At 40.7% G+C, this 22456-nt stretch overlaps 2 protein-coding genes across 3 annotated transcripts in view; both read right to left on the bottom strand.

Annotated features, from left to right (window-relative positions):
* Positions 1-99: 99 nt before the first annotated feature.
* On the bottom strand, positions 100-6054 carry mlc1 (modulator of VRAC current 1). The gene is made up of 11 exons (XM_077712254.1): positions 5681-6054; positions 4627-4888; positions 3760-3849; positions 3610-3663; positions 3435-3536; positions 2883-3056; positions 2696-2812; positions 2475-2531; positions 2240-2362; positions 1455-1625; positions 100-1159 (listed from the first exon to the last, which is right to left on the bottom strand). Exons 2-11 carry the CDS (start codon positions 4855-4857, stop codon positions 1082-1084), a joined length of 1197 nt encoding a protein of 398 aa, XP_077568380.1. The 5' UTR covers positions 4858-4888; positions 5681-6054; the 3' UTR covers positions 100-1081.
* Positions 6055-6644: 590 nt separating this feature from the next.
* Positions 6645-22456, bottom strand: part of btbd11b (BTB (POZ) domain containing 11b) — a 31652-nt gene continuing 15840 nt past the window's right edge. Inside the window, exons 2-17 of one of the 2 annotated variants that reach the window (XM_077712295.1) lie at positions 19272-19412; positions 17517-17721; positions 14793-14945; positions 14097-14262; positions 13852-13941; positions 13150-13251; positions 12147-12240; positions 11940-12075; positions 10957-11180; positions 10707-10885; positions 9605-9710; positions 9365-9467; positions 9075-9156; positions 8920-8988; positions 8109-8222; positions 6645-7928 (exon numbers count right to left, since the gene is read on the bottom strand). In XM_077712295.1, coding sequence (XP_077568421.1) covers positions 7731-7928; positions 8109-8222; positions 8920-8988; positions 9075-9156; positions 9365-9467; positions 9605-9710; positions 10707-10885; positions 10957-11180; positions 11940-12075; positions 12147-12240; positions 13150-13251; positions 13852-13941; positions 14097-14262; positions 14793-14945; positions 17517-17721; positions 19272-19412 — 2162 coding nt within the window. In that variant the 3' untranslated portion in view covers positions 6645-7730. The remainder of the gene's footprint in view (positions 7929-8108; positions 8223-8919; positions 8989-9074; positions 9157-9364; positions 9468-9604; positions 9711-10706; positions 10886-10956; positions 11181-11939; positions 12076-12146; positions 12241-13149; positions 13252-13851; positions 13942-14096; positions 14263-14792; positions 14946-17516; positions 17722-19271; positions 19413-22456) is intronic. The other variant, XM_077712296.1, reaches the window with a different exon arrangement.

The raw sequence follows: 22456 nt of genomic DNA, 5'->3' as shown, positions 1-22456 counted from the left end.
GTTTAAATGTTAAAATACTTGAAATTTCTATCATAAAATATGGTGGTAATGGGACATTTTTTTAAATCAACTTTTGCAAAGTTTCAAAGATCAACGAGGTTTGTTTAAATATTTTTCTCATTTATTTGTTGCACCACAAGTGTAATTGTGAAATAGCCGAGTGCAGAAAAAACATTGTATTGACAAGTCGAAACTATCATAAATTTATATTTCAATATTTTTCAAAATCCACAATGCTACTTGACACCAGGGATGTCCAAATCTTTTTGCCCAAGTCGAGTTAAAATTAAAACTGAGAAGTGCAACATAGTCTGAATTTGTGCATGATATTTCTAATTCGCTGCGGGTCGACAAATACTGGGCAGCGGGCCACAGTTAGCCCACGGGCCTTAGATAGGACACCCCTGATTTACACCCTTAAAAATCCATTTAAAAATGCTACAAAACACTTGACTGTCACAACCCTGCCGTCCCAACACAACAAATACATGTTGCAGGTTTTTAAAAAAAAAGGATTTCAATCTTCAAATATTCATTGTTCATAAATTTACTTTACATGCAGTAGGGGTGTCAAAATCCTCTTCAGGGTTAAAACCCCCTCAATAAAAATTTTCCTGATGTATTTTTATCTTATTTATTTAAAATTAATACACAAAAAAAGCAAAAAAGCAACATTTTTATTCCCCATTGAAGATTTAGTTAGTCTGGTTTTTGTTAGTTTTTAAAATGTTGAAATAAATTTAAAAATTAGGAAGTGCATTAAATTGTTGATTTTTGTTTATTTGAAATTATTTTGTTAAAAACAAAAATAAAAAATAAGCAGGCAGTAGTCTAAATATTTTAAATCATTTAAAAAAAATGAACAGGGACAAATTATTCTCAGATGCAGTTTTTTTTTATATTATTTTTTTTTGCAAAAATCTGTCTGCAGTGAGAAATGAATTCTTAAAAACTACTGAAAATGTAACTCAATTTTAAATGACCCCCAAAAAATAACATGATGCAGCGGACCGGATCTGCATATCTTCTAGAATTTGAACGAAATAGTACCTCCAAAAATGGCATTTTTGTGTATTGTAGTTCATTGAGTGATCTGCACCATAACAGCCTTTCGGGTCCCATCTTTGCTCAAATTCTGCAACGTTCCATTTGACGCTTGCTGGCAAAATGAAGAAGAAACAAAGTGTTAACAACAATTATAATTAGTATCACACAACAATATATTTTACGTCACCTTGAAACGAGAAGCAAAGCAAAAAGAAGAAAAAAATTGACCAAAAAAAATTGCAAATCGCTACAAAAAACCCTACAAACAAGACAAAAAATTGAAGAAAATGTACTTAAAAAAAACACAAATAATAGCAGAAAAAAACTCTGGATCTTTCAGAAATAGTTCTTTTTCTATTAACAATAGAAGTGTCAATAATGGAAATAGTATGGCGTAGATAGCCTACCCCACAGTAGCGTCCAAAAGCCGGCGGTGGGCTTTCACGTCGCTCGCCGAGCGACGTCGTCAAGCGCAGCCGACTCTTGTAAAAGGCGCAGTGCACCACCGTGGCGGAATTTAAAATGGCTTGCACCAGCAGCAAGGCCAGCAGAATCAGCAGCAAAATGTCGTAGGATTGCTGGAGGCAAAAACAACTGCTAGTCACTGCGCCAATACTTTAGCGCAAGTTAACGCCATGGACCACCTACCACAGTCTCATATTTGAACCCACGCTTTATAAGATTTAGAAACGATAGACATGAACGACAAGAATTCAGCTTGTGCGCCCACTCAAATAATAGCTGCCAAAAAAACTACTACAAAGACCAAATTGGTGACTTCAGTTTTGGGGTCAATGCTAAAGTTGAGTCATTTTTTTTGCTACGGTTTAGTCAACTTTGGGTGCAGTTGACTAAAACCTGGGTGCAATTTAGTAATTTGTGGGCATAGATTGCTAAACTATGGTCTGTAGCCAGAGATTAGCAATCTAAAACTACATTTTGGACACAGATTAACTGAAAAATATGTTTTTTCTACCCAAGCATATGGGAGGTTTTGTACAATAATATTGCAGAAGCACATTTTAAAATGCATGGAAGGCAATTGGTGTATACATTTTTATGAATGTGTGTGTTTTGGTTCAGATGGGGGAGTGTGTGCATGAAAAAGTGTGTATTTTGTAAGAATTGTGTGCTTATTTTGAGACTGTTGTAGTTCCCGTATTGACGCCACAAGATAAGAACGCTCGCTAACCTTGGCTGGAGGCACGTCGTGGAGAAAAATGTCCACAAAAGTCAGTACGCTGCAGGAAAGGAAGCCAGAGGCTGAAAAGAGGAGCGGCGATGTCACGCTGCTGATGGCGATCACGGCTTCCACCTGAGAAACAAAAGCCCAATAAAAACCCGGCCACACTCTCGCTACCCATTGGACGTCGACTTCTCATCGATTTTGATATGATGAATAGGACATGATTTGATGGCTAACTCACCAGGCATTTGTTGGGGAATTCTGACAGCACGTGACTGGCAATAGCACTTGGAAAACACTGCAAAAACATTTCATTCACATCAGTTAAATCAGTGTTTTTAACTCAAAACATACATATAGTGGGTGTATCTGTTAGCTAGCTAGCTAGCTAGCTAGGGTAACATTTGTTGGACCTCATTCTAGCAAAGTAATTTTGTCATAAATATATATATTTTTTCTTACAGCCACCAGAATCCAGAAAAAGGTGACCGACAGGTACGGTCCGGGCAGCAAGGCGTCCATGTTGAGCGCGATGATACCCCCAAACACGGCGGAAATTCCCACGATGACCTCGATGACCTGCAGCGCAATAATCCATTCGGTTAAAGCCCAGCAAGCGTTGCCATAGACGACAACGACGACGACTGACGGAGTAAGCTTTCAGGAGACGGGCCGGGAAGACGGGTGGGCTCGTCAGAGAAGGTCGCCGGCGGGAATCGGCTTTTTTCGGGCAACAGCAGGCTTCTCCGGATCGAGCCGACAAGATGACGGTGGTGGCTGTCAACACTTCCAGCAAAATCAGCAAAAGGAGGTTAAAGTTGATCTAGAAGGAGGAAAACAAAATGGACTTGAGTTGTGGAGAAAAAAAAACTGGGGTTGCTTTGCTGTCTGGTGGATTTTGGGTCATTTTTTGTTTCATTTTGGGGTCTTTTCAGCTCACTTAAAATTTGCTTTTTGGGTGCAAAAACAATGTTTTTTTTTCAAGACTGACAACCAACAATTGGCCGATAACTTATTTTATTTTGTGATTGTTCCGTATGTGAATGAGACAAAAACTTTAGAAGGCATTTTTTTTGTCTTTGGGGCTTTTTGGTCCCAGAATATTGTTATTTTTGGCATAATGGTCAAAATGAAAAGAAGGTGAAATGGTAAAGCATCCCCAGAACTCTCAAATCAATCAAAAATGTTGATTTTACTTTACATTGACAGCTGAAGGGTTGACAAGCAGTTTACATCCAAACCAAACCAGGCAAGTGGTCGTCACTGCAAAAGTTGACACGTAGACCACCTGGAAATCTGACACCTACAAAAAAAAATAATAATAATCATGAAAATCTACTTTCTAACAGTCGTGTTTTTTTATGCGCATTGCTTACAGCCACATGTCGGTTCTTAGCAATGGCGAAGCTAGCGATGGCCGCCGGTATGCCCTGTTGAGTGCAGTCAAAGAAACACTGTCAGAATTCATCTTTTTCTTTCGAGACTGGTGAATATCGCAGAGGATTAAATAGAGTGCTTGGACTTACGGAGCCACCAGCGCAGCGCAGGTAGTCCATGGCAACGGGAAAGAGGTTTCCCAGGTACAGAGAGAAGCCCGAGGTGACCAGAAGGCTGCCCTGTTCAGTCCATATCAATACATACAACGTTAGAAATGAGGGGGATAATAAAGGGGATTCCATACTCTGCCTATAATTTGTCCTTGGGTCAAAGGTTGTATGGGGAAAAGACGGAGACTGGAAACCTGAGATGAGACCCAGAAAAATCCACAAAAAAATACTAAAATTGTATGGAAAATGTTTTGGTGTTTATAGAGTATATACAAATGTATGTATGTGTGTACAAATAGCTTAGTAGTTTAGATGTGTATCTGCACAGTTTATATACAAGTGTATATAGTATATTTGCTTAAATGTTATATATATATATATTCAGTATATGTGTATACAGATATATGCGTAGTATAGATTTGTGTAAGTGCATATCTAAAATTAAATAAGTGATTATACAGCATATGCTAGTATGTTTCATTAGTATATAAACAGATATATATATTTCTGTTTCTATACTAATGAAGCCTACTAGTATATACTGTATATATAATGTATATATGTATATATGTGTGTGTATATATATGCACAAAAACACATACTGTACATATATATATATATATATATATATATATATATACATATTATTTCTATACTAATAAAACCTACCAGTTTATACTGTATACTGTATATTTTTAGATATGCACATACACAAATCTATACTACACATGTATACGCATATCTGCTGAATATATATATAATATTTAAACTAACATACTATATACACCCAAGTCATTTATGTAAACCGCCGCAGATATCGAAGGGAAGTAGGTGTTGCAGTCTTACCCCGATGAGGACGCTGTAGATCCAGGCCCTGCAGCTGAAGCAGGGGTGCCGGGGTGACCGCGGGCGGGCCAGTCGCAGGTCGCTGGCCCTCACGTCCACCGTGTAGCCGTCCCGCTCGGAGCCGTCGGCGTCGGTGGGTCTCCCCAGGGAGCCGCAACGTTCCAGAGTGGACACCGCCGAGCCGTAGGTGAACTCCTCCCGGCCCGACATGTCGTCGCGCTGCAGCGCCATCACTTGGGAAATGGCCAGGGCTCGTTCCACCCTAAAGTGGATTACTCTAACTCAGGGGTGGGCGGAAAACTATTCCACAAAGGGCCGCGGTGGGTCAAAGTTTTCATTCCAATCCATAAGAAGACACTTTTTCACGAGTCTGGTATGTCAGATAGACAATCAGTGGATTGCAGTCAGGTGCTTCTTGCTTCAGCAGAAATCTAAATTGGTTAAACTGTCTGTGTTGGATTGGTTGGAACAAAAACCTGCACCCACAGCGGCCCCCCAGCCCCAGATTGCCCACCCCTGCTCTAACTAACTCACTAAACTACAGAGGTGGGCAATCCGGTCCTGGAGGGCCTCAGGTTTCGGTGCCAAGCCATCCAGCACAGACAACTTTAGCCAATGAGATTTGTGCAGAAAACAAGAAGCACTGATTGCACTTGCAAAAATGTCCTCTTTACGGTTTGGAATGAAAACCCACACCCACTGCGGCCCTTTGTAGAATAGTTTTCCCACCCTTGCATTAAAGTCTCCTACTATTGTTTTTACTGCAGTTACTTACAGAACTTACTATAATTACCTCATTTATTTACTCACTTTTTGTAGTTACTGAAGTTGTATATGCACAATAGTTACATACTGGACTCATTATTGACACTATACTAACTCTAGTTAATGACATACTGTACAGAACATTTGTCTATTGGCCACTCCCAGTCAAAATTGGACTGATCTCTCAATGTTAACCACTTTAGTGGAAATGATTCAATTTCCAAACTAAGTTTAAGCGTCTCAAAAAGCCAAAGTCTGCGTCCATTCAATCAAAACAGAGTGTACTCACCTCCAACTGCAAAACTCTCTAAAAAGCTGTATCCCAGATATTAAACCACGAAAGAGACGGCAGGCGTTTGGGGTGCCGGACTCCTTCCGCCTGCCATATCTTTCCTCAAAGTGCGGAGCTCAAACGCACGTCTCCGGTCCCTCCGGCCAAGTTTTTGTTCCAAAGGGGGAGCCTCTCCGCCTGTGCATGACAACAAGGGCGTTGTAAGGGGGCTCCCGCCGGGGGCACACTTTGGAGGCCAAACATGCTTTTCATCTCCTCCTTCTCTCCCACTGGACTTTGCCCCCCAAAATGGACGACAAGACCCAGGAAGAAACAAGGGAATTCCACATAAGTCACAAAAAAAAGCCACCCGCTGAAAAAAACGTCAAAATTCAAGCAGGCCTTTAAGCGTGGAGGTAACCATGGCGACGGCCTAACAATGGCCTCAGCCCCCCTCCTTTCTTCCCTCCCCACCGAGTACAGCGTCATCATTTTCAGCACGGTTGAATTCAAATACTAGAGCATAGAAAATGGTGGAAGAGGCTGCAAAAAAGGTATTTGTTTTTCAGTCACGACACATTAAAAAAACTTTAAATGCAACAAGAAGAACATTTGAGAATATTGTCGTGTGTACCGTACTTACCGCACTATAAGCCGCACTTCTTTGTTGACTAATCCTCAAGTGCCACTTACATATTTTTTGTTGTTGTTGTTTTTTGTTAGTTATCTGAAAAACAGTAAGGTTAACAACTTGTTGCTAATGTTACTTGAATATATATTTTTTACCTGGTTTTTGATCCAAAAAAAATGGCTCTCCAAAAATGAAATGTGACTTCTATGCAAATTTTGATTGTGAAATTGAATATTGTGGAATGATAATAATTGTTGTCTGGCCATATCGTGACATCATCATTTTCTTGTATTGTAAATGGTTTCCACCTGCTTTAATTAGGGTGTAAAAAAATGGAGGAGGACATTAAAGTGCCTTTGCCGTCAAGGATTTATTGAGGACGCGCTTTGGCGCCGATGACGAATGGAACCTCAAAATCCAAGTGGACATGCAACACGGACACGTATGGCTTTTCCACAGCAATATTTGACAATCTGACACATAAGAAAACATCTGCCGATATATACACTGACTTACATGATCCATAAATCTGATTCTATCAACAATATTTACAGCGCTGAGCTCCGGTTGCCACGGGAACGGAGGCCCGTCCAACTTGCCTTTTCGCGACTGACCACAAATTTTGCCGATTTCCTTACATTTCGGATTAAAAGCATCGAGAACATGGGGTGTCAAACTTATTGATTAAATTATTACATATTTCACTTACATGGATGCCATTGACGGCCTGATGGGTAAAAAGTAAATATTTCAGAAAAAGGTTAGGAAAAAATATAATTTTAACATTTCATATTTGAATTTTTGAAAAAATGTCAAAAGCAAATATTCTATTTTATTTTTTTTGCGGAAAAAAATAGAAATATCATCTAAAGATGCTCTATTTTCATTTTTTGGGATTTATTGTTCATCATTAAATTTTAAAATTCCGTTAAAAACAGTTCCTTACGATTATTTTTCATTCATTTCTTGTTGATGTTGCTAAAAAAGGAAAATATGTAATATTTTTCGATTTTTAGATGACTACTTTAACAGAATTAAAGTGATGTAAAGTCGATACATAAGATTTATTAACTAGGATATTAAAATATTGCTCTCACAATTGACTCATTAATTATTTCTAGTGAATGAACTATTTATCTAAATATACTTGAATAAATATTCTCATTTTAAATGTTTGGATTTTAAATGGAAGAACAAAGTTGGACTATTATTACTTTGACATATAATTGATTTTAGCAATTCTGGCCATTATTTTGGGGTGGGCCGCGGATTATGACGAGGTGGTCCGAGGTGGAGCCCTCGCACCGCAGGTTTGACACCCCAGATCTGGAGGCCCTAGAGGACGATAAAGGAATGGGTTTAGTATGAGGTGTACAGATGGATTTTTTTTTGGGGGGTTGTTTTTTTCTCGCTTGGGTCTGGAGTTGTTTTGAGAGTTCAAACCACGGATCCCTTGGACGTGGACAAGTGGATGGAACGGACACGGACGGCCAGCGTGGCCTCCAAGTCGCACAGCACGTCGTAGCCGGGGCTGTTGTACAGCAGCTGCTTGAACGACTCCATCTCCATCAGTGCTACCATGTTCTTCAAGAAGTAGCCTTCCATGTAGGAGGCCAGGTCGGGAACGTCCAGAAACTGAAGCAGTAGAAAACGCAAAAAAATGGAACCTTTACGCACAAATGGCTGCCTCTACATACAAAATTTACAGGTTACGAAACACTGATAGTGTTCCAACATACGAAAACAAGATATTTTTTAAAAAAAATGTTTTGAAGCTAAATAAATATTCCTATATTAGTTTGTAGTTGATGGTACCTTGGTATGGTTATAGATCTCCACGCAAGTCTCCGTGTTGATGTTCTTAGTGCAGATAATCTCGCAATGCCGCTGCAGCGCCTCCAACTGGAAGAACTTGGACGCCGACAGAAGCTGAGGTGAAAACAAATGCATGTATTCATTAAAAGACAACAAAAAGTTTGGTTAGGGATAGTTTTGATGAGTTTTTGGGGGTAGAGACCTATGTTAAAGTAGGACTGATGGCGATAGATGTCCATTCCATTCTGTCTACAATTGGCAGTGGGGCTATTTTAACTAAAGTTATGTAAAATAACTGAAAAGACAAAAAAATCGAAGGATAGAAAAATATAAATATTTGGAAAACAAAAAAAAGGATCTCAAAGTGAATTCCAGTGCTTGGGGTAATTACTCTTTTTCACCAGAAGAAGGCAGACTTCTCCCATTTAACCCAAGTATCATTGGTGAGCATGTTTTCTTCCCAGGTTTTGTAATTTAGAGTTCAAGGGGACCAATCCCAGGGGCGGAAATGAGGGGCCGCACCCGGACCCCCGTTTCAGGGTCTAATGGGGCGTGGTTAGGTCTGAGGGAAGTGGAACAAAACTATGTAAGGCGACGAAAGAATTGAATGGTGGAAAAAAGTGATTTTGAAACTCAAAAAAAGTGATTTTTTTTTCAAAAAATCTACATTTTTTTTGCATTCAAGCCCTTCATTTAGCTCCATAGCCATTTGGCAAATGTGTCACTTTGTCTCGGTTCATTCACATGAATGGAGGGGACATGTCTCGCCATCAATGGCAGCCAACGTCTTAAAAGAAAGAAAAAAAATGACCTCCATCACGTCGGGGTTCCGAATGTGGAGCGCGTCGGCTCCGCCAAAGTAGAGGTACTGCATGACAAGCTAGAAGATGGGTAGAAACAAAATAGGATATATAAAAAAAACAGGACACAAAAGTGCATTTTCAAGTACTACAGGCATTGCAATACCTGGAAAATGTGGTACTTCACATGGCTAATTTCGATGCAGGTATTCTCACCACACGGTCGATTGGCCAGAAGAGTTTTGAACCTTTGCAAAAAAAAATTTTTTTTAAAAAGGTTTAGTAATTTTTTAAAAAATTGGTGTTAAACTCGAGGCACGGGGCAAGACGAGGCCCGAGTTTGTCATTTTTGTGGACCGTCAAATGAAAATCATTTTTTTTTTGGGAGCTCTCAGTGAAAAATGGAGGACTTATTTATTAAACTTAGAAAATAAAAAAGTGCATTTTAAAACGTACCTATTGGAGGCAGTAAAGAGCAAAACTTTGTGGGCATAAAACGGCTTTCCCTCCACCAAAAACGTCACATCCGACATTTCCTTGTTGTTCAGGAAGTGTGGATCTAAAAACACATATTGAGAAACCATAATCATCCAGGTACCCCTTTCAGTCACATGGTGGCGCTGTGTCCTCTCAGCCCAAACCTTTTCAAGGATATTTTTTCATTTTAATTTTCACTTTAAAGACAAAATATCTCACCAAGACGTGACGTCTGTTTGCGTTTCATCTCTGCCAGTTTGGGGATGGGGTAAGGTCCGTAACACTGCGTAAAAATGGCCGACAGCTGCTGGCTGATCACTTCGTTCTGAGAAAAAACAGCAAAGGCCCCGTTTTAGTTGCCACCTACAAATTTGTTTGGGAGCGCCCGAGTGGAACGTGCCAGACGGCCAAAAGGGAGGAAAAGACATGCTTCCTGCGACGCTTATTCCCAACTCTCAGAGTTGCAAAATAGACGGGGAAATCGGCGACAACCCCCCCTCCTCCTCCTCCCCCGCACACCTCCGCTGAGGCCGTTTGCTTTAAATGAGGCGCGAAGCTCGTAACATCCGCCGGGAATGAAAAATGTCTAAAAATGTACTATACCGTATGTTTCAAGTCGCAGTAGTCAGAAAAAAATGTAACAATGTAAAGGAAAATATGCCTAGAAGTTGCATTAATTGGTCAGAAAGGGAGAAAAAAACATGATAAGTTAAAGTCAAGAGTAAAATAGGGAATAACGCCACCTGTTGATGTCAACATATTCATTTTTTTATAACTATAGCCTAAAAAATACAACATAACAAGCTGTTGGGGGTCAGAGTGGAAAAAAATGACCAGACAGACTTTGAAAAAAGTGCAACTTATAGTCCGTAAAATACGGTCAAAACAAGTATCAGGGTTATATCAGGGTTTTACTGATTTTTTTTTTAAAATTGATTCAGTAAATAAGTTTTTTTTAATTTGCTCGATCTGATTAAATTCCATTTTCCTCTGAACAGAAGTTTTGAGACACTTTCTCATTCAACTGAATGGTGAGGTGTCTCAAAACTTTTGACCTTATATACGGAGAGCTGACATTCGAATGAATCAAATCTGATGTACAAGTCTGGTCTATTAAATGGAGGATATTTAACTGCCATTGGCCAAGATACTCAGTTCAGATTTCCATTAGAAATGAAAGAGGTCGTTTCATTTTCGGGGTCAAGAGGTCAAAAGTCCCAAAAATATTTTTCACAATAACTCAAGAACAAAGAAAGGCACGATAGGGGTGTTTAGTTTAACAAATAAAGTTTAACATGAAATTTGGACCGACTGACGCTACCTTGCTAGCTCGCAGGATCTGGAACATGAGCGGTAGGCCATGCGTGACCAGTTCCTCGGTATACTCTTCTTCCTCGATGCAGACAAACTCTTTGAGGAGACCCTGGATGAGCGGTCGCCGGTGCTGGGAGAAGCAAGTGCGCAGAGATTCCAGCCAGGCGTGTAAAGTCCATGGAACTCCTGGGTTATGAAAAAAAGTAAATAAATAAAAATGGGGAAATGTAAGATGGAGAATGAATGGGCCATCTTACCAAGACTGCGGATATCTATGGTGATGTCAACATGTCCGTGTTCCGAACTGTGGTACATGGCTTCTTTGAGGGCTTTGAGTTTGGCCTTCCCGCTGCGTACCAAGTCGGCCTCGGAGGAACTTTGTCCTCGCGTCTCTGATCCTTCTGCCAGAATTTCTTCCAGGGATAAGACGTCTCCTTTGTTGCCCTTCTCCGTGTGAGACAACAACTTCCGAAAGACGTTTCTGAAAGTTATCAGAAAACTAAGTTCATGACTCACTCTCTGGGTCAAAAGTCACAAATGGAATGGATGTCAAAGGTCAGAAAAAAGGATTTGGGCAAAAATCCAAGTTATAAAGTCCCCCAAAAAGTAAATGCATTTCCATATACGTTATGTTATTTTGAATTCCCCACACACACACTTATAGGGCACACTTAAAAGTCTAAAATGTACTACAAAGTGGACGGCTTTTGGCTCTTGCCGTCATCGGGTGAAGAAACACGGGTATTTCATCTATAAAAGCCATGGAGGGAGATATTTCAGCGGCGCAGAGCATATTTTCACATGCTTTATTTATTTTAAGATATTAATACATGATTTCCTTATAATGTTCTCGCATTTTTGTGTGTTTCCTCACATCTTTCCTACAAAATTGGGATACTTTGACCACTTTTAAAGGGCACGTAGTTGTGTGAGGACCGTGGAATGGAAGATAGAATTAACATATAAAGTACACTTCTACTTACGAAAGTTTCAAGTTATGAAAAAAGTCTTAGAACCAATTAATTTTGTAAGTAGAGGAAGGGCTATATTTCACAATATTGTGAAGAAATGATGGGGTCATGGTTGAAAGGTCACAAAGGTCAGAAAAGGTATTTGGGAGCAACTCAAGAACAAATTAATGGATCATCATCAAAGTTGCAGCATATGTTTATAATATGGAAGCGTTAAAGTGAGCAACTATGGGGTTAAAAAAAAGGCAATTTTCAAGTTGCTCAATCACCTGTGTCCGTGCGCAGCCGCCAGGCTGTAGGAGTTCATGTCCCCCTGCGGCGCCACCGAGATGCCGTTACGGGACACGGTTCCCAACATGGGGTCGGCCCCCCGTTCCAGCAGCAGGCTCACCAGCTCAAAGTGACCTAGGCGCCATAAAAAGTCGTCAAAATCAGACCGTCGTTGGGGGGTCGCTTGGTGAAGAAGGCCAGCGTACCGGCAGCTGCCGCCAGCTGCAACGGCGTCTCGATGTAGTTCTCCATGCCGTCCTGCAGGGAGCCTTCCACGTTGGCTTTGGCATCCAGAAGCAACTGCGGAGTTCAGGTGGGGAGGAAGAAGAAGAAAAACAGGGAGATCAGACTCACTTCATCCATTTTGGATGTTTTTTTTTTTATTCCACAACCAGAGTTCATTGGCTTCTTTCATTAAAAAGGGAGGAGTTAAGGAAAGAAAAGGAAAGAGGGAAGGGGAGGAGCCTATCTCTATGTTTAGCAGGCTGGGATTTGAAAAATAAAAAGTCTTATTGGTGTGAAACGTGGGAGAAAATCTACCATGAAAAAACATATTGATAGCATTGATAGGTGTAGATTGATTTTTTTTGGCTGAATTTTGTTTTTTCATTTGTGTGATTATGTTACGGCGCCGTCGATTGTGACGGACATTCAATTAATTTTGACGGGAACGTTCATTGGCCCCTCCCATTCAAAATGGATTTAGTTTAAAATAATCGTATTGGAATTGAGTAGTAAATATTTATTTAGCTTTTTTAATTGGAAAAAAAATCTTAATGATGTTTTTCTCATAAGTAAATATTATTCTAAATTTCTTTGTAGGCTTTTTTGATACTTTTTGGAATTTTATGAGTTAAAAAAATGAAGTATTTTCCTTTTTTAATTGAAAATTGACATAAAATACAGTAAAATAGCTTTTAGACGATATTTTTATTTAATATTCTTCAGAAAAAAATGTCTGTTTCTTTTCAAAGTAATACAATGACAATATTATAGGTTTATTTAAAGAAAAACATGTTGTTAAAACCATATTCTTTCATTGTTTTTTTTGAATGAACGTTGTTGATTCCCAGTCCGAATGAATCGGACGCCTACCACCATCGACGGCGGCCATTTTGACCTTCCCTCGATTGAAACAAAGCAATTGAGATGAATAAGTGAAAAAGAGTGAAAAGGATGAGCCCGAGATGAGAGAAGTCCGTCTACTACCTGCACCACCGGCACGTGGCCGTGCGACACGGCGAAAGTCAGGGGCGTGGCCTGCCGCGTTTCGGGAAAGACCGAGTGGTGCTTGTGCACCGAGTTTGGCACCTGGGGGTGGACACCAAGGGGGAGGGGAGGGGGCGTGACAGGAAAACACACATTAAAAAGCACCACACGCCGCCAGGACAGGCTAACGCTAACGTTAGCTTTAGCGCCGATCAATCGATTGATCGGCTCCTGATGGCTTTTTTTCTTTCTCTCATCTCTTCTTATGGAAATCAAAGGGAAACGGAGACATATTTTGCACGCTTTTTGCGTGATGGCGGGGAAAGATGATTAGCCAATCGAAGCCAAATGTGGCGTTCGGACGCACTTGGCGCGGCTGGGAAACTGCAAATAGACACTTGCGGGATGGCGGATGATATGAGAAGGACGACAAGAGAGATGAGATGAGAGATGGGCTTCTTGCTAAAGTCCATTCATCCACAATTGGCCGACAGATTACGTCATTTAATCGACTTTCCACCTGAAAATACGTCAGGGTTTTCCTTTCGGAGCCTCTTAAGATGTCCAATCCACTTGAAATTAGGGGCGTTTGTCCATTTTATCTGCCAACCCTTCCGCTTTAAATGGATTGGACGTCTACAAGTGATATACAACGCAACCCTTGCCTTATTCACCCAAAAAAAAACACGAAAAACGACTAACCTCGCTGTTAATATCGGCTCCGGCGTCCAGCAGCATTTGCACCATGGCCTCGTCGCCACGGATACAAGCGTACATGAGCGGCGTCATACCCTGCGTGGACACAAGAGCGGCGCTGTTATGCATGGAAAAGTACATTGGAAAATAAAGAAGGAAGGCCGCCACTGGACTTCTCTATGCGTGGGTGGGAGGATGGGACGAGATTTTGAGATGGGGTGTGGGCAGCTAGCGTTGGACGGCGAGCTAACCTGCTCGCTCATGCTGTTGATCCCATCTGGCCCCAGCAGGTTGACGGCCTGCTTGACCAAGTCGGTGCGCCCGCAGCTGAGCATATGGAAGCCCAAATTCTGCAGGAACTTGGCTTCGGTAGAAGCGGCGTCCAGCTTTCTCGAAACGCTGAAGCAGTCGTCCGTCCTGAAGCGGAAAATTGCCAGGTCGCATTGGAATTTTGTACTTTCGGATGCCTTGGTTTTTGTTTAAAAGGGCCACATATCGGCACAATTTATGGACTATTTTTTTTAATCACACAGGTTACTATTATATAGCTGCCAAATATTACAAATATTCTGTTATTTACTACACCAGTCAATCAGATATTTAAAAAAACAATAATTATTTTATGCTGCAATCTCCTTAAATTTTTTTTAAATATTTAAAATGTTTGTTTTAGGTTGCATGACGATTCATTTCGGATTGCAATGTTACATTCTAAATAAATTTAGCATTTTCACATTGTCAAAACGCTGATTTATTTTGAAAGTCCGTGCTCACTTCCTTTTCAACAAGTTTCTCATCGTTAGCTAAAATGAAACGAGATTAATACTTGATTTTCTACATTTACTATTGAAAAAAATCATTAGAAAAGCATTAAATAGTGAAATAACATTAAGCTTTATTTTTGTACCAAAATACCACTAGAATTTTTTGGGGGAAAATTCAAGTACCGTATTTGGCGAGGCTCGCAGTCCACTCCGGGCAGCAGCAGCCGGGCGGCCTGCCGGACGTCGTCGCTGTCCACCGAGAAGCTCCGTCGGTGCTCGGCGTGAACGGCGGCCACGCGCAACCACTCCATCAGAGGGGGCAGGACCATGAACGGCCTGCGGGGGGAGACAGAGGCACGAGATGCGGTCACATGCGGTTAAACGGGAAAGACGGCGTTGGAGTAATGCGTGACCCCTGCCAAGAGTAGATCATGATATGGAGATGTGCTGATGTGGGAGAATGAAGTATAGCTTGTGCTGACAGAAAGTCTCCAAGTAGATGAAAAGATCTTTCATCGATTGTGGAGGATTTGGCACTTTTCAGCCAAAAAAAAGGGGATTTAGCCCTCTATTTTGTGGTGGAATGCATCTTTTTGATAAATTCGCTGTCATGAATGGGCTCCAACGTCCAATCTGACGGACGTCCTCTCAGAATGAACTAATTTTACAATTCATGACAAAATAACTTACTCCGTACAAACCAAGATGGCCACCCGGAGGCCATGTTGGGAGGGGCATTGTTGTTATTTTAGTAATTTTGCTGCCACACCTCCCACTTTAAACAAATTGGACGTGCAGGCAAGATGAATTCGTTTCAATTCATGACAAAAGACTTTACTTCGGTCCCCCCAAAACCGCTTTCATGGCGGCCATGCTGGTAGGGGCAACATTGTTATTTTAGTATATCTCTTGTAGTTATTTTGTTGCCACACCTCCCATTTCAAACAAATTGGACATGTAGTAATGATGAATTCGTTTCATATCATAACCAAAGCCAAAGCCAAAATCAAAACCAGCCTCCGGGCGGCCATGTTGGTAGGGGCAACGTTCCCATCAATTTGTTATTCCACAAAATCCTTTTGTGTGTGTTTTTTCCAAGTCAAAAGTCTGGCATACAAGCTGTATTTTTCTTTCTTTTGTCTGATTTTACAAATTCTTTGGACGCATTTTGATCCGCGGAAAGAAAGAAAAATGCTATGTAACAGAAGCCAAACAAACAGATGGAGTGCATCTTCATCACACGGCAGCCTACCGCGTTGTAAGGTGTACTTGTTAGCGGTCGTGCCGAGACAGATGCAGGAAATGACAACCATATGCTTGAACCCGAGCCCGGTGTTTACACAGCGAAGGCTGAGGAGCCGCTTCCTTTTCAAATACCATCGCAAAGGCAGCCTCAATCCACTCTCCGTATACGCCAGGACCGCCGCTACAATCCCCCCGCCAAGGGAATTCGACGGAAATATTCCGCGCAGCATTTCTCGAAATGCGTCCAAAAATATGACTCAACCAAGGGAAGCATTTTTCAAAATAAAATGACGCAAGTTAAACTGAAAGTAGTCATCTTAAACACCATTTAAAATCAATACTCGTAACATTGTGATCAACTTGGCTGATATTTTTGAAGCAATGGAAGTGGACTTGTACTACATTTTGTATTTTACAACATAACAAACATGTGTATACTGGCATGTACTTGGACAACAAACGTGTACTGGCGTGTACTTTTTCTACATGTATGTGTACAAGCATTTACATTCTTTTTCAATCAATGGTGATGTGATCATTTGGCCATAAGGTGTCAAAGTGGCGGCCCGGGGGCCAATTCTGGGCCGCCGCATCATTTTGTGTGGCCCGGGAACGTAAATCATGAGTGCTGACTAGGCTTCTAGGCTTCTAGGCTTCTAGGCTTCTAGGCTTCTTTTTTATCTATTTTTATCATTATCTATTGATAATGGCAAATTTTTAAATCATTTTTTCTGTTTTTAGTTCAAAAATCATTTTGTAAAATCTAAAAATACATTAAAATAAAGCTAAAATAAACATTGTTTTAGATCTATAAAAAACTGAATATTGATGGATTTTAATCCAGTTCTTTTAATCCATTTATTAAAAAAAAAACTAAATATTATATCTAAAATGGTCTGACACCCTTGACATAAGGTGACTGCCGTTAGCTGATAGCATTAGCTGTCATCCTGGCATCCTCACCAGCCACCATGTTTTCTTTCTACTTTTGTAGATAATGAATCACGTAAGATAGTCTCTAAAGGGCAAAAAAAGAGGAAAAGAATCCATTTGACCTCCCAGCGTCCTGCTCGACCTTCGACCTGGACTCTGCGAGTGTTTGTACAAGGACTTGCTGAGAAAGCAGCGATCAAGGGAGTGAAAAAAAAACAACAAGGAAAAGATTGCCAGCGCTTTGCATCATTCTGACATTCTGTTTAAGGACGGATTTAATCGGCGCCAAGTGATAGCAATTACTGCATTTTCTCGCACATTAGCCACCTCTGCATAAAAGCCCCACCCTTAACATGGCCTTAAAATCATTGAATTTCACAATTTCTCTGGTATTAGAAGCCCCTGATTCACAATTTGTTACTTTGAAGGAAACATATCAAGGAAGACACCTTTCTTGAATATTTTTTAGCGTTTTATCAGTTTATCTATTCTCTATTTTGAAATTAATGACCGTATTGGGCACATTGTCTTAATTTATGTGCATATAAGCCCTACCCTCGATTCAGTCAAAGTTTTTTTGAGCGACAAATACGGCTTATATGCGAGAAAATACGGTAATGACCAATGGACATCAGATCGGATTTATCGCGAAGATATATTAGATCATTTGAATAGAAACGAATCATCATCTATAGCCCCTCCCACTATTGTACTTTTTGCACATCTTACCTCTCGGTCTGTAATGTCACTTTGGATGGTTCAATGTTGGGGTTCTCCCATTCCATCTGGGGGCAGTGCATGAAGTAACACAGTGTATAAATGGCCTCAGGAGCCCATTGGACCAGGGCACTCTTTTGGTGGACCGGGGTGCCGTTATTGTGATTCTTGGTGTACAGCGGTTGAAGGTAATGCATGGCCCGGGACACCATATCACCTGCAACAAAAAACACAAAAAATGCTTCAAAAATGCTTCAAATAACATTTCATTGACATTTTTGGTCTTTCTCAGTGGAAGGTCGACAGTTCTTACATCAGCCACACAGTTCTTAAACTGAGGGTTCGATTCCAAATCCGGACCTTCCTATGGCGAGTTTGTATGTGCGCCCCGGGCTCGCGTGTTTTTGCTTTGGGTAGTCTGATTTCTTCTCACAAAACCATCCATGCTAATCTAATTCTATGCTAAATTGTCCCTATCAACAACAGGTTGTTTGTCGCTTATTTATAACCTATTTATTTATGTCTAAAATGTCTTCTTCTGTGTCTGTATTCTCACCTTCTCGCTACTGTGACAGTGAAATTTCCCGAATACGGGATGAATCAAGTTATCCAATCTAATCTAAGATTGTCTGTGTCCTCCTGACCCAACACAATCCCCAACAAACAGAGCGTAATCATCCGCTGATGATTGTTTACATAATGACGCCATGGTGAGTGAGCAGACTTGAGTTATCGTTTGCATTTTTGATCATCAGCGCCTAAGAAGAATTCTCCAAATGACACAGCCACTCCCGATGATTCATTTTAGCTTCATGAGGACATTGGCACGCAGACACCAGGGGGGCAATGGTGACAAATGTACTGCTGTGGGGGACAGAATTTGGGCACCTTTTAACCTTTTAACTCTGATGACTGCATTCTGAACAAAACTGCCACTGGTTCATAGCAGGCTAAACTGACTAGTACCTTGTCTTTTGCCATTAGCTTCAATGCTAACGCTATATCATGTGAAATATACATGAGTCATCTCTCATCTCATTTTCAGAAATGGGTTTTGCTAATTTGTCTGTCTGAACCTTAAGTCTTAAGGGGGTTAATGACCAAAAAACATGGAGAAGACTGCCATTGGTTCAGAGCAGGCTAAAGTGATTAGTATGTTGTTTTTCTCCATTAGCCTTAAAGCTAATGCTGTACAAAGTGTTATATATGTGTTTTCTTAGTATGTAAATCTGAATGTTAGTTATGGGATGTGTTTGTGACTAGTGAGCATGCAGAAGACGGCTATTGGTTCATAGCAGGCTAAAGTGGATAGCACATTGTCTTTTGCCATTAGCATCAATGAGAACACTGTACAATGTGCAATATACACGTTCGTTCATTCATTTTCTGAACCACTTCATCCTCACTAGGGTTGCAGAGGGTGCTTGAGCCTATCCCAGCAGATTCGGGCCAGAAACAGTGGCCAGCCAATCGCAGGGCACGAGGAGACGGACAACCAATCATAGCTAGGAGCAATATAGAGTGTCCAATCAGCCTACCATGCATGTCCTTGAAATGTGGGAGGAAAGCGGAGTACCCAAAGAAAACCCACGCAGAACACGCAAACTCCAAACAGGTGGATCAACCTGGATTTGAACCCAGGACCCCAGTGCTGTGAGGCCGACGTGCTAACCACTCAAGACACCGAGCCACCGTCAATATAAAAGTGTTTTTCTGATTGTGATATGTCTGAACTTGAGTTGTATGGGGCGACCGTCAGTCACTCACTGAGTTCGGAGATGCTGCCCACTCGGGTGGCCAGCAAGCACTGCTCGACGGAGCGCAGTTCCGACGGGCCGTAGGCGTTGCCCTCGCCGTTCTTTCCCGCTCGCTGGTGAAGCGTCAGGCCCTCGGGGAGACTCAGCACGCCTGAAAGACAAAAGGGAGTGATTGTTACTTAACCGCAAAATGACATGTCAAGGGATGATTTGCTTCCCGTAGATTTTATGTCACTTCACATTCATTTTGGGGCCTGCTTGGTTAACTTCACCCGCTTGTCGCAATTATCTTTTCGGGGAGGGTTTATTTTGGGGTGGTTTCTCAATGTGTCAATTAGAAAGTCAGGGAAGACAGCATAGTTTGGACAAAAACATTCCATCAGATGATAAAATGTCACGAGGAAAGTGACATCTGGAAAAATAAAGTCAATATAAAGCAACCAGACATGAATGTGAATGCCCCAAATCAACAGGAAATGAACAGGAAGAAAATGTACTAGAATTTACAGCCACAAACAACGGGAAGTCACCTGAAAATGCCCACAAAAACGCAATGTCAACTAAAAGTGAAGCAGAATGTCCTGAAATGTACAGGGAATGACATAATGTTAACAGAGATGATTTCAAAACAAAGTGACCCAAAAAAGCCAAAAAATCACTTAAAAAATGACTCAAAATGACCAGAAAATAAACCCCAAAGGCCCCAAAATCAACATAAAGTGACCCCTAAATGGAAAATGCTCCAATTTATTTACAGAAAGTGACCTGAAAAGGCCCAAAAATAAATAGGTGAGTAAAAATGTAGAGGATGTCATGTTTTTTTTTGTTCAATTTTAGCAAAGTAACCAAATGACCGACAAGGACAAGACAACGCGTTCCCTATTGGCCATGAATTACAGAGAGACAATTTTGACAGGAATGTAATTAATTTGTTATTGTTTGGCCGCTTGAGGGTTTGCGTGTTGTCAGCTTTAAGAAATTCAATCGTAAAATCTTTCACGAGCCATAAATGTCACATTAAATGTGACATGGGACAGCTCACTGTCACTTGAGGTTTAACGCCGCATGCGTTTTGGCTTTTTAACTGTGGCGTTTTAGTGACATTTTTCCGAAAGTGCTTCGCTTTCCTGACGATGTTGCTGAAAATTGAAGGGAAGCTTTGGCCAGGCAAAACAGCACCAAAAGTCCAGAAATTTTGAAATAATGAGAGGATTTTTATACATTCAGAGGTCAAACTTTCCCATTTTGATAATAATTGATTACTATTTGGATGTTAATGTCTATTATGACATTTTATATTACTAATATTATGACTTTTTCAAAAGGTTGTTAATTTTCAAATGCACCATAATTAAAAAGGGGAAAAAAATGGATTTTTTTATTACAAATTGAACTATACACTCGTAACTCTATTTACGAAATTAATTGGTTCCAAAACTTTTTTTGTAACTTGAAATTTTCGTAAGTCGAAGTGTACTTTATATGTAAATTCTCTAATTCGTTCCAGAGTCCTTTAAAATTGGTCAAAATGTCCCAATTTTGTATGAAAAACAAAAATGAGAGAAAATGATAATGAAATGATTTATTAATGTCTTTAAAATAAATAAATCATGTGAAAATGTGCCCTGCGCCACTGAAATATCTCCTTCCGCCATCTTTTTTGTATCTCGAGTCAAACATTTGCATATAAAAAATAATTTGTAACCTGAAACGTTCGTACCTAGAGGCATTCATAAGTAGAGGTATGACTGTATAATGATTCAAATGACACAGGCACAAAATGGCTGACAGGCGACAACAAAATTGGCTCAGGGCGTGCTAGTGCTACGTTCATGTAAATTTCTATGCTTGGCATGTTTGAGCAACCTCACAAAAGCCATTTCCCATGTGCTTCATGAATAAATCTGTAAAAGGGGAGTATTTAGCAGATTTGGCTCTTTAGCGTTGGCACGCTAACCAGGGCAGAAGTGACAGTGAATTGTCCAAAGCTCTCAGGCTGGACTGAGGCAAGGTGACTCAACGCCGCTACAAATGCACGACAGCTAGCGCCCCCGGTGGGTGGAACGCTTTCATGCTAATCTGCGCACGTTTGCGCCACGACAAAATGTCAGCGTCCGATCGTCGCCCTCCGTGGGACGCGTTAGCGAGGAGTCTCGATCGGGTTGCGTAATATTTGTTTGCGGGTCGCTGCTGGGCGGCCATTCCGGTTCAAAAAGAAACAAAAGAGAAAGGCAACAGAAAGTGAAATTGACTAAACAACAGGAAATTAAAACAATGAATTGTAGAGGACTTTACTCCTGAAGTCCACTAAATGTGCAGGAAGTACCAAACAACAACAGGAAGTGACCCGTATGTGCCTCAAAACTGACAGGAACCCAAATATGTACAGAAAGTTATTTGTGATGCCCCAAACTCATCGTAAAAAGACCCCAAACCAGCAAAGGTAGCCAAAATGAACAGGAAAGGACCTCAAATTAACAGGAAATGACCTGGAAATAACCCAAAATGAACAGGAAATGACCAAATGTGAATAGGAATTGCCGCCAAATAGCTTAAAGTACCCAAAATTGAGCAAAAGTGACCTGTAAGTCCCCTAAAATGAACCAGAAAAGTCTCCAAATTCATGAACTCATTGCCTGCCATTGACAACAGTCAATGTCCAATTGACCAGCTACTTCTGTAAACATGCGTTAAGTCTTCATTATTAGACGATGAGAGTCTCAACATCTTATAATTGGCATGAAAACCACCATTACATTCCTCATGAGTCCAAACCATTTACAGCATGTCTTTAATTACAGGACGCGAAAGTGGAAATCATGTCATTAATTTGATCCTTGGAAAGAGTCCCAGAAGGACTGTGAAGGAATCAAACAGAATTTATGCATCCATTAACGAGAACGGCGCGTGCTCGCTCTTGTTTTTTTTGCCCATTAATTTGACCGCAATCGGCCATTTAACTCATTCAATCCCAGTAACTTTGGAAGAAGAATGCACTTCTAAGAGTTGTTTTACTGGCGCCATCAGAGACAGTCAATACGCTAAAAGTCACCCAAAATAAAAACAAACTTAACAAGAAGTGACCCAGCAACAACCCAAAATCGACAAAAAATGGCCTAAATAGTCAGAAAGTTACCCAGGAATGCCTAAAATCAATAATAAGTGACCCAACATAAATAGGAAGTGAACAAAGTG

This window comes from Stigmatopora nigra, chromosome 2, assembly GCF_051989575.1.
Source record: "Stigmatopora nigra isolate UIUO_SnigA chromosome 2, RoL_Snig_1.1, whole genome shotgun sequence".
Lineage (NCBI taxonomy): Eukaryota > Metazoa > Chordata > Actinopteri > Syngnathiformes > Syngnathidae > Stigmatopora > Stigmatopora nigra.
Note: the sequence above shows the minus strand (reverse complement) of the source record. Positions and strands in the feature narration are given on the sequence as shown.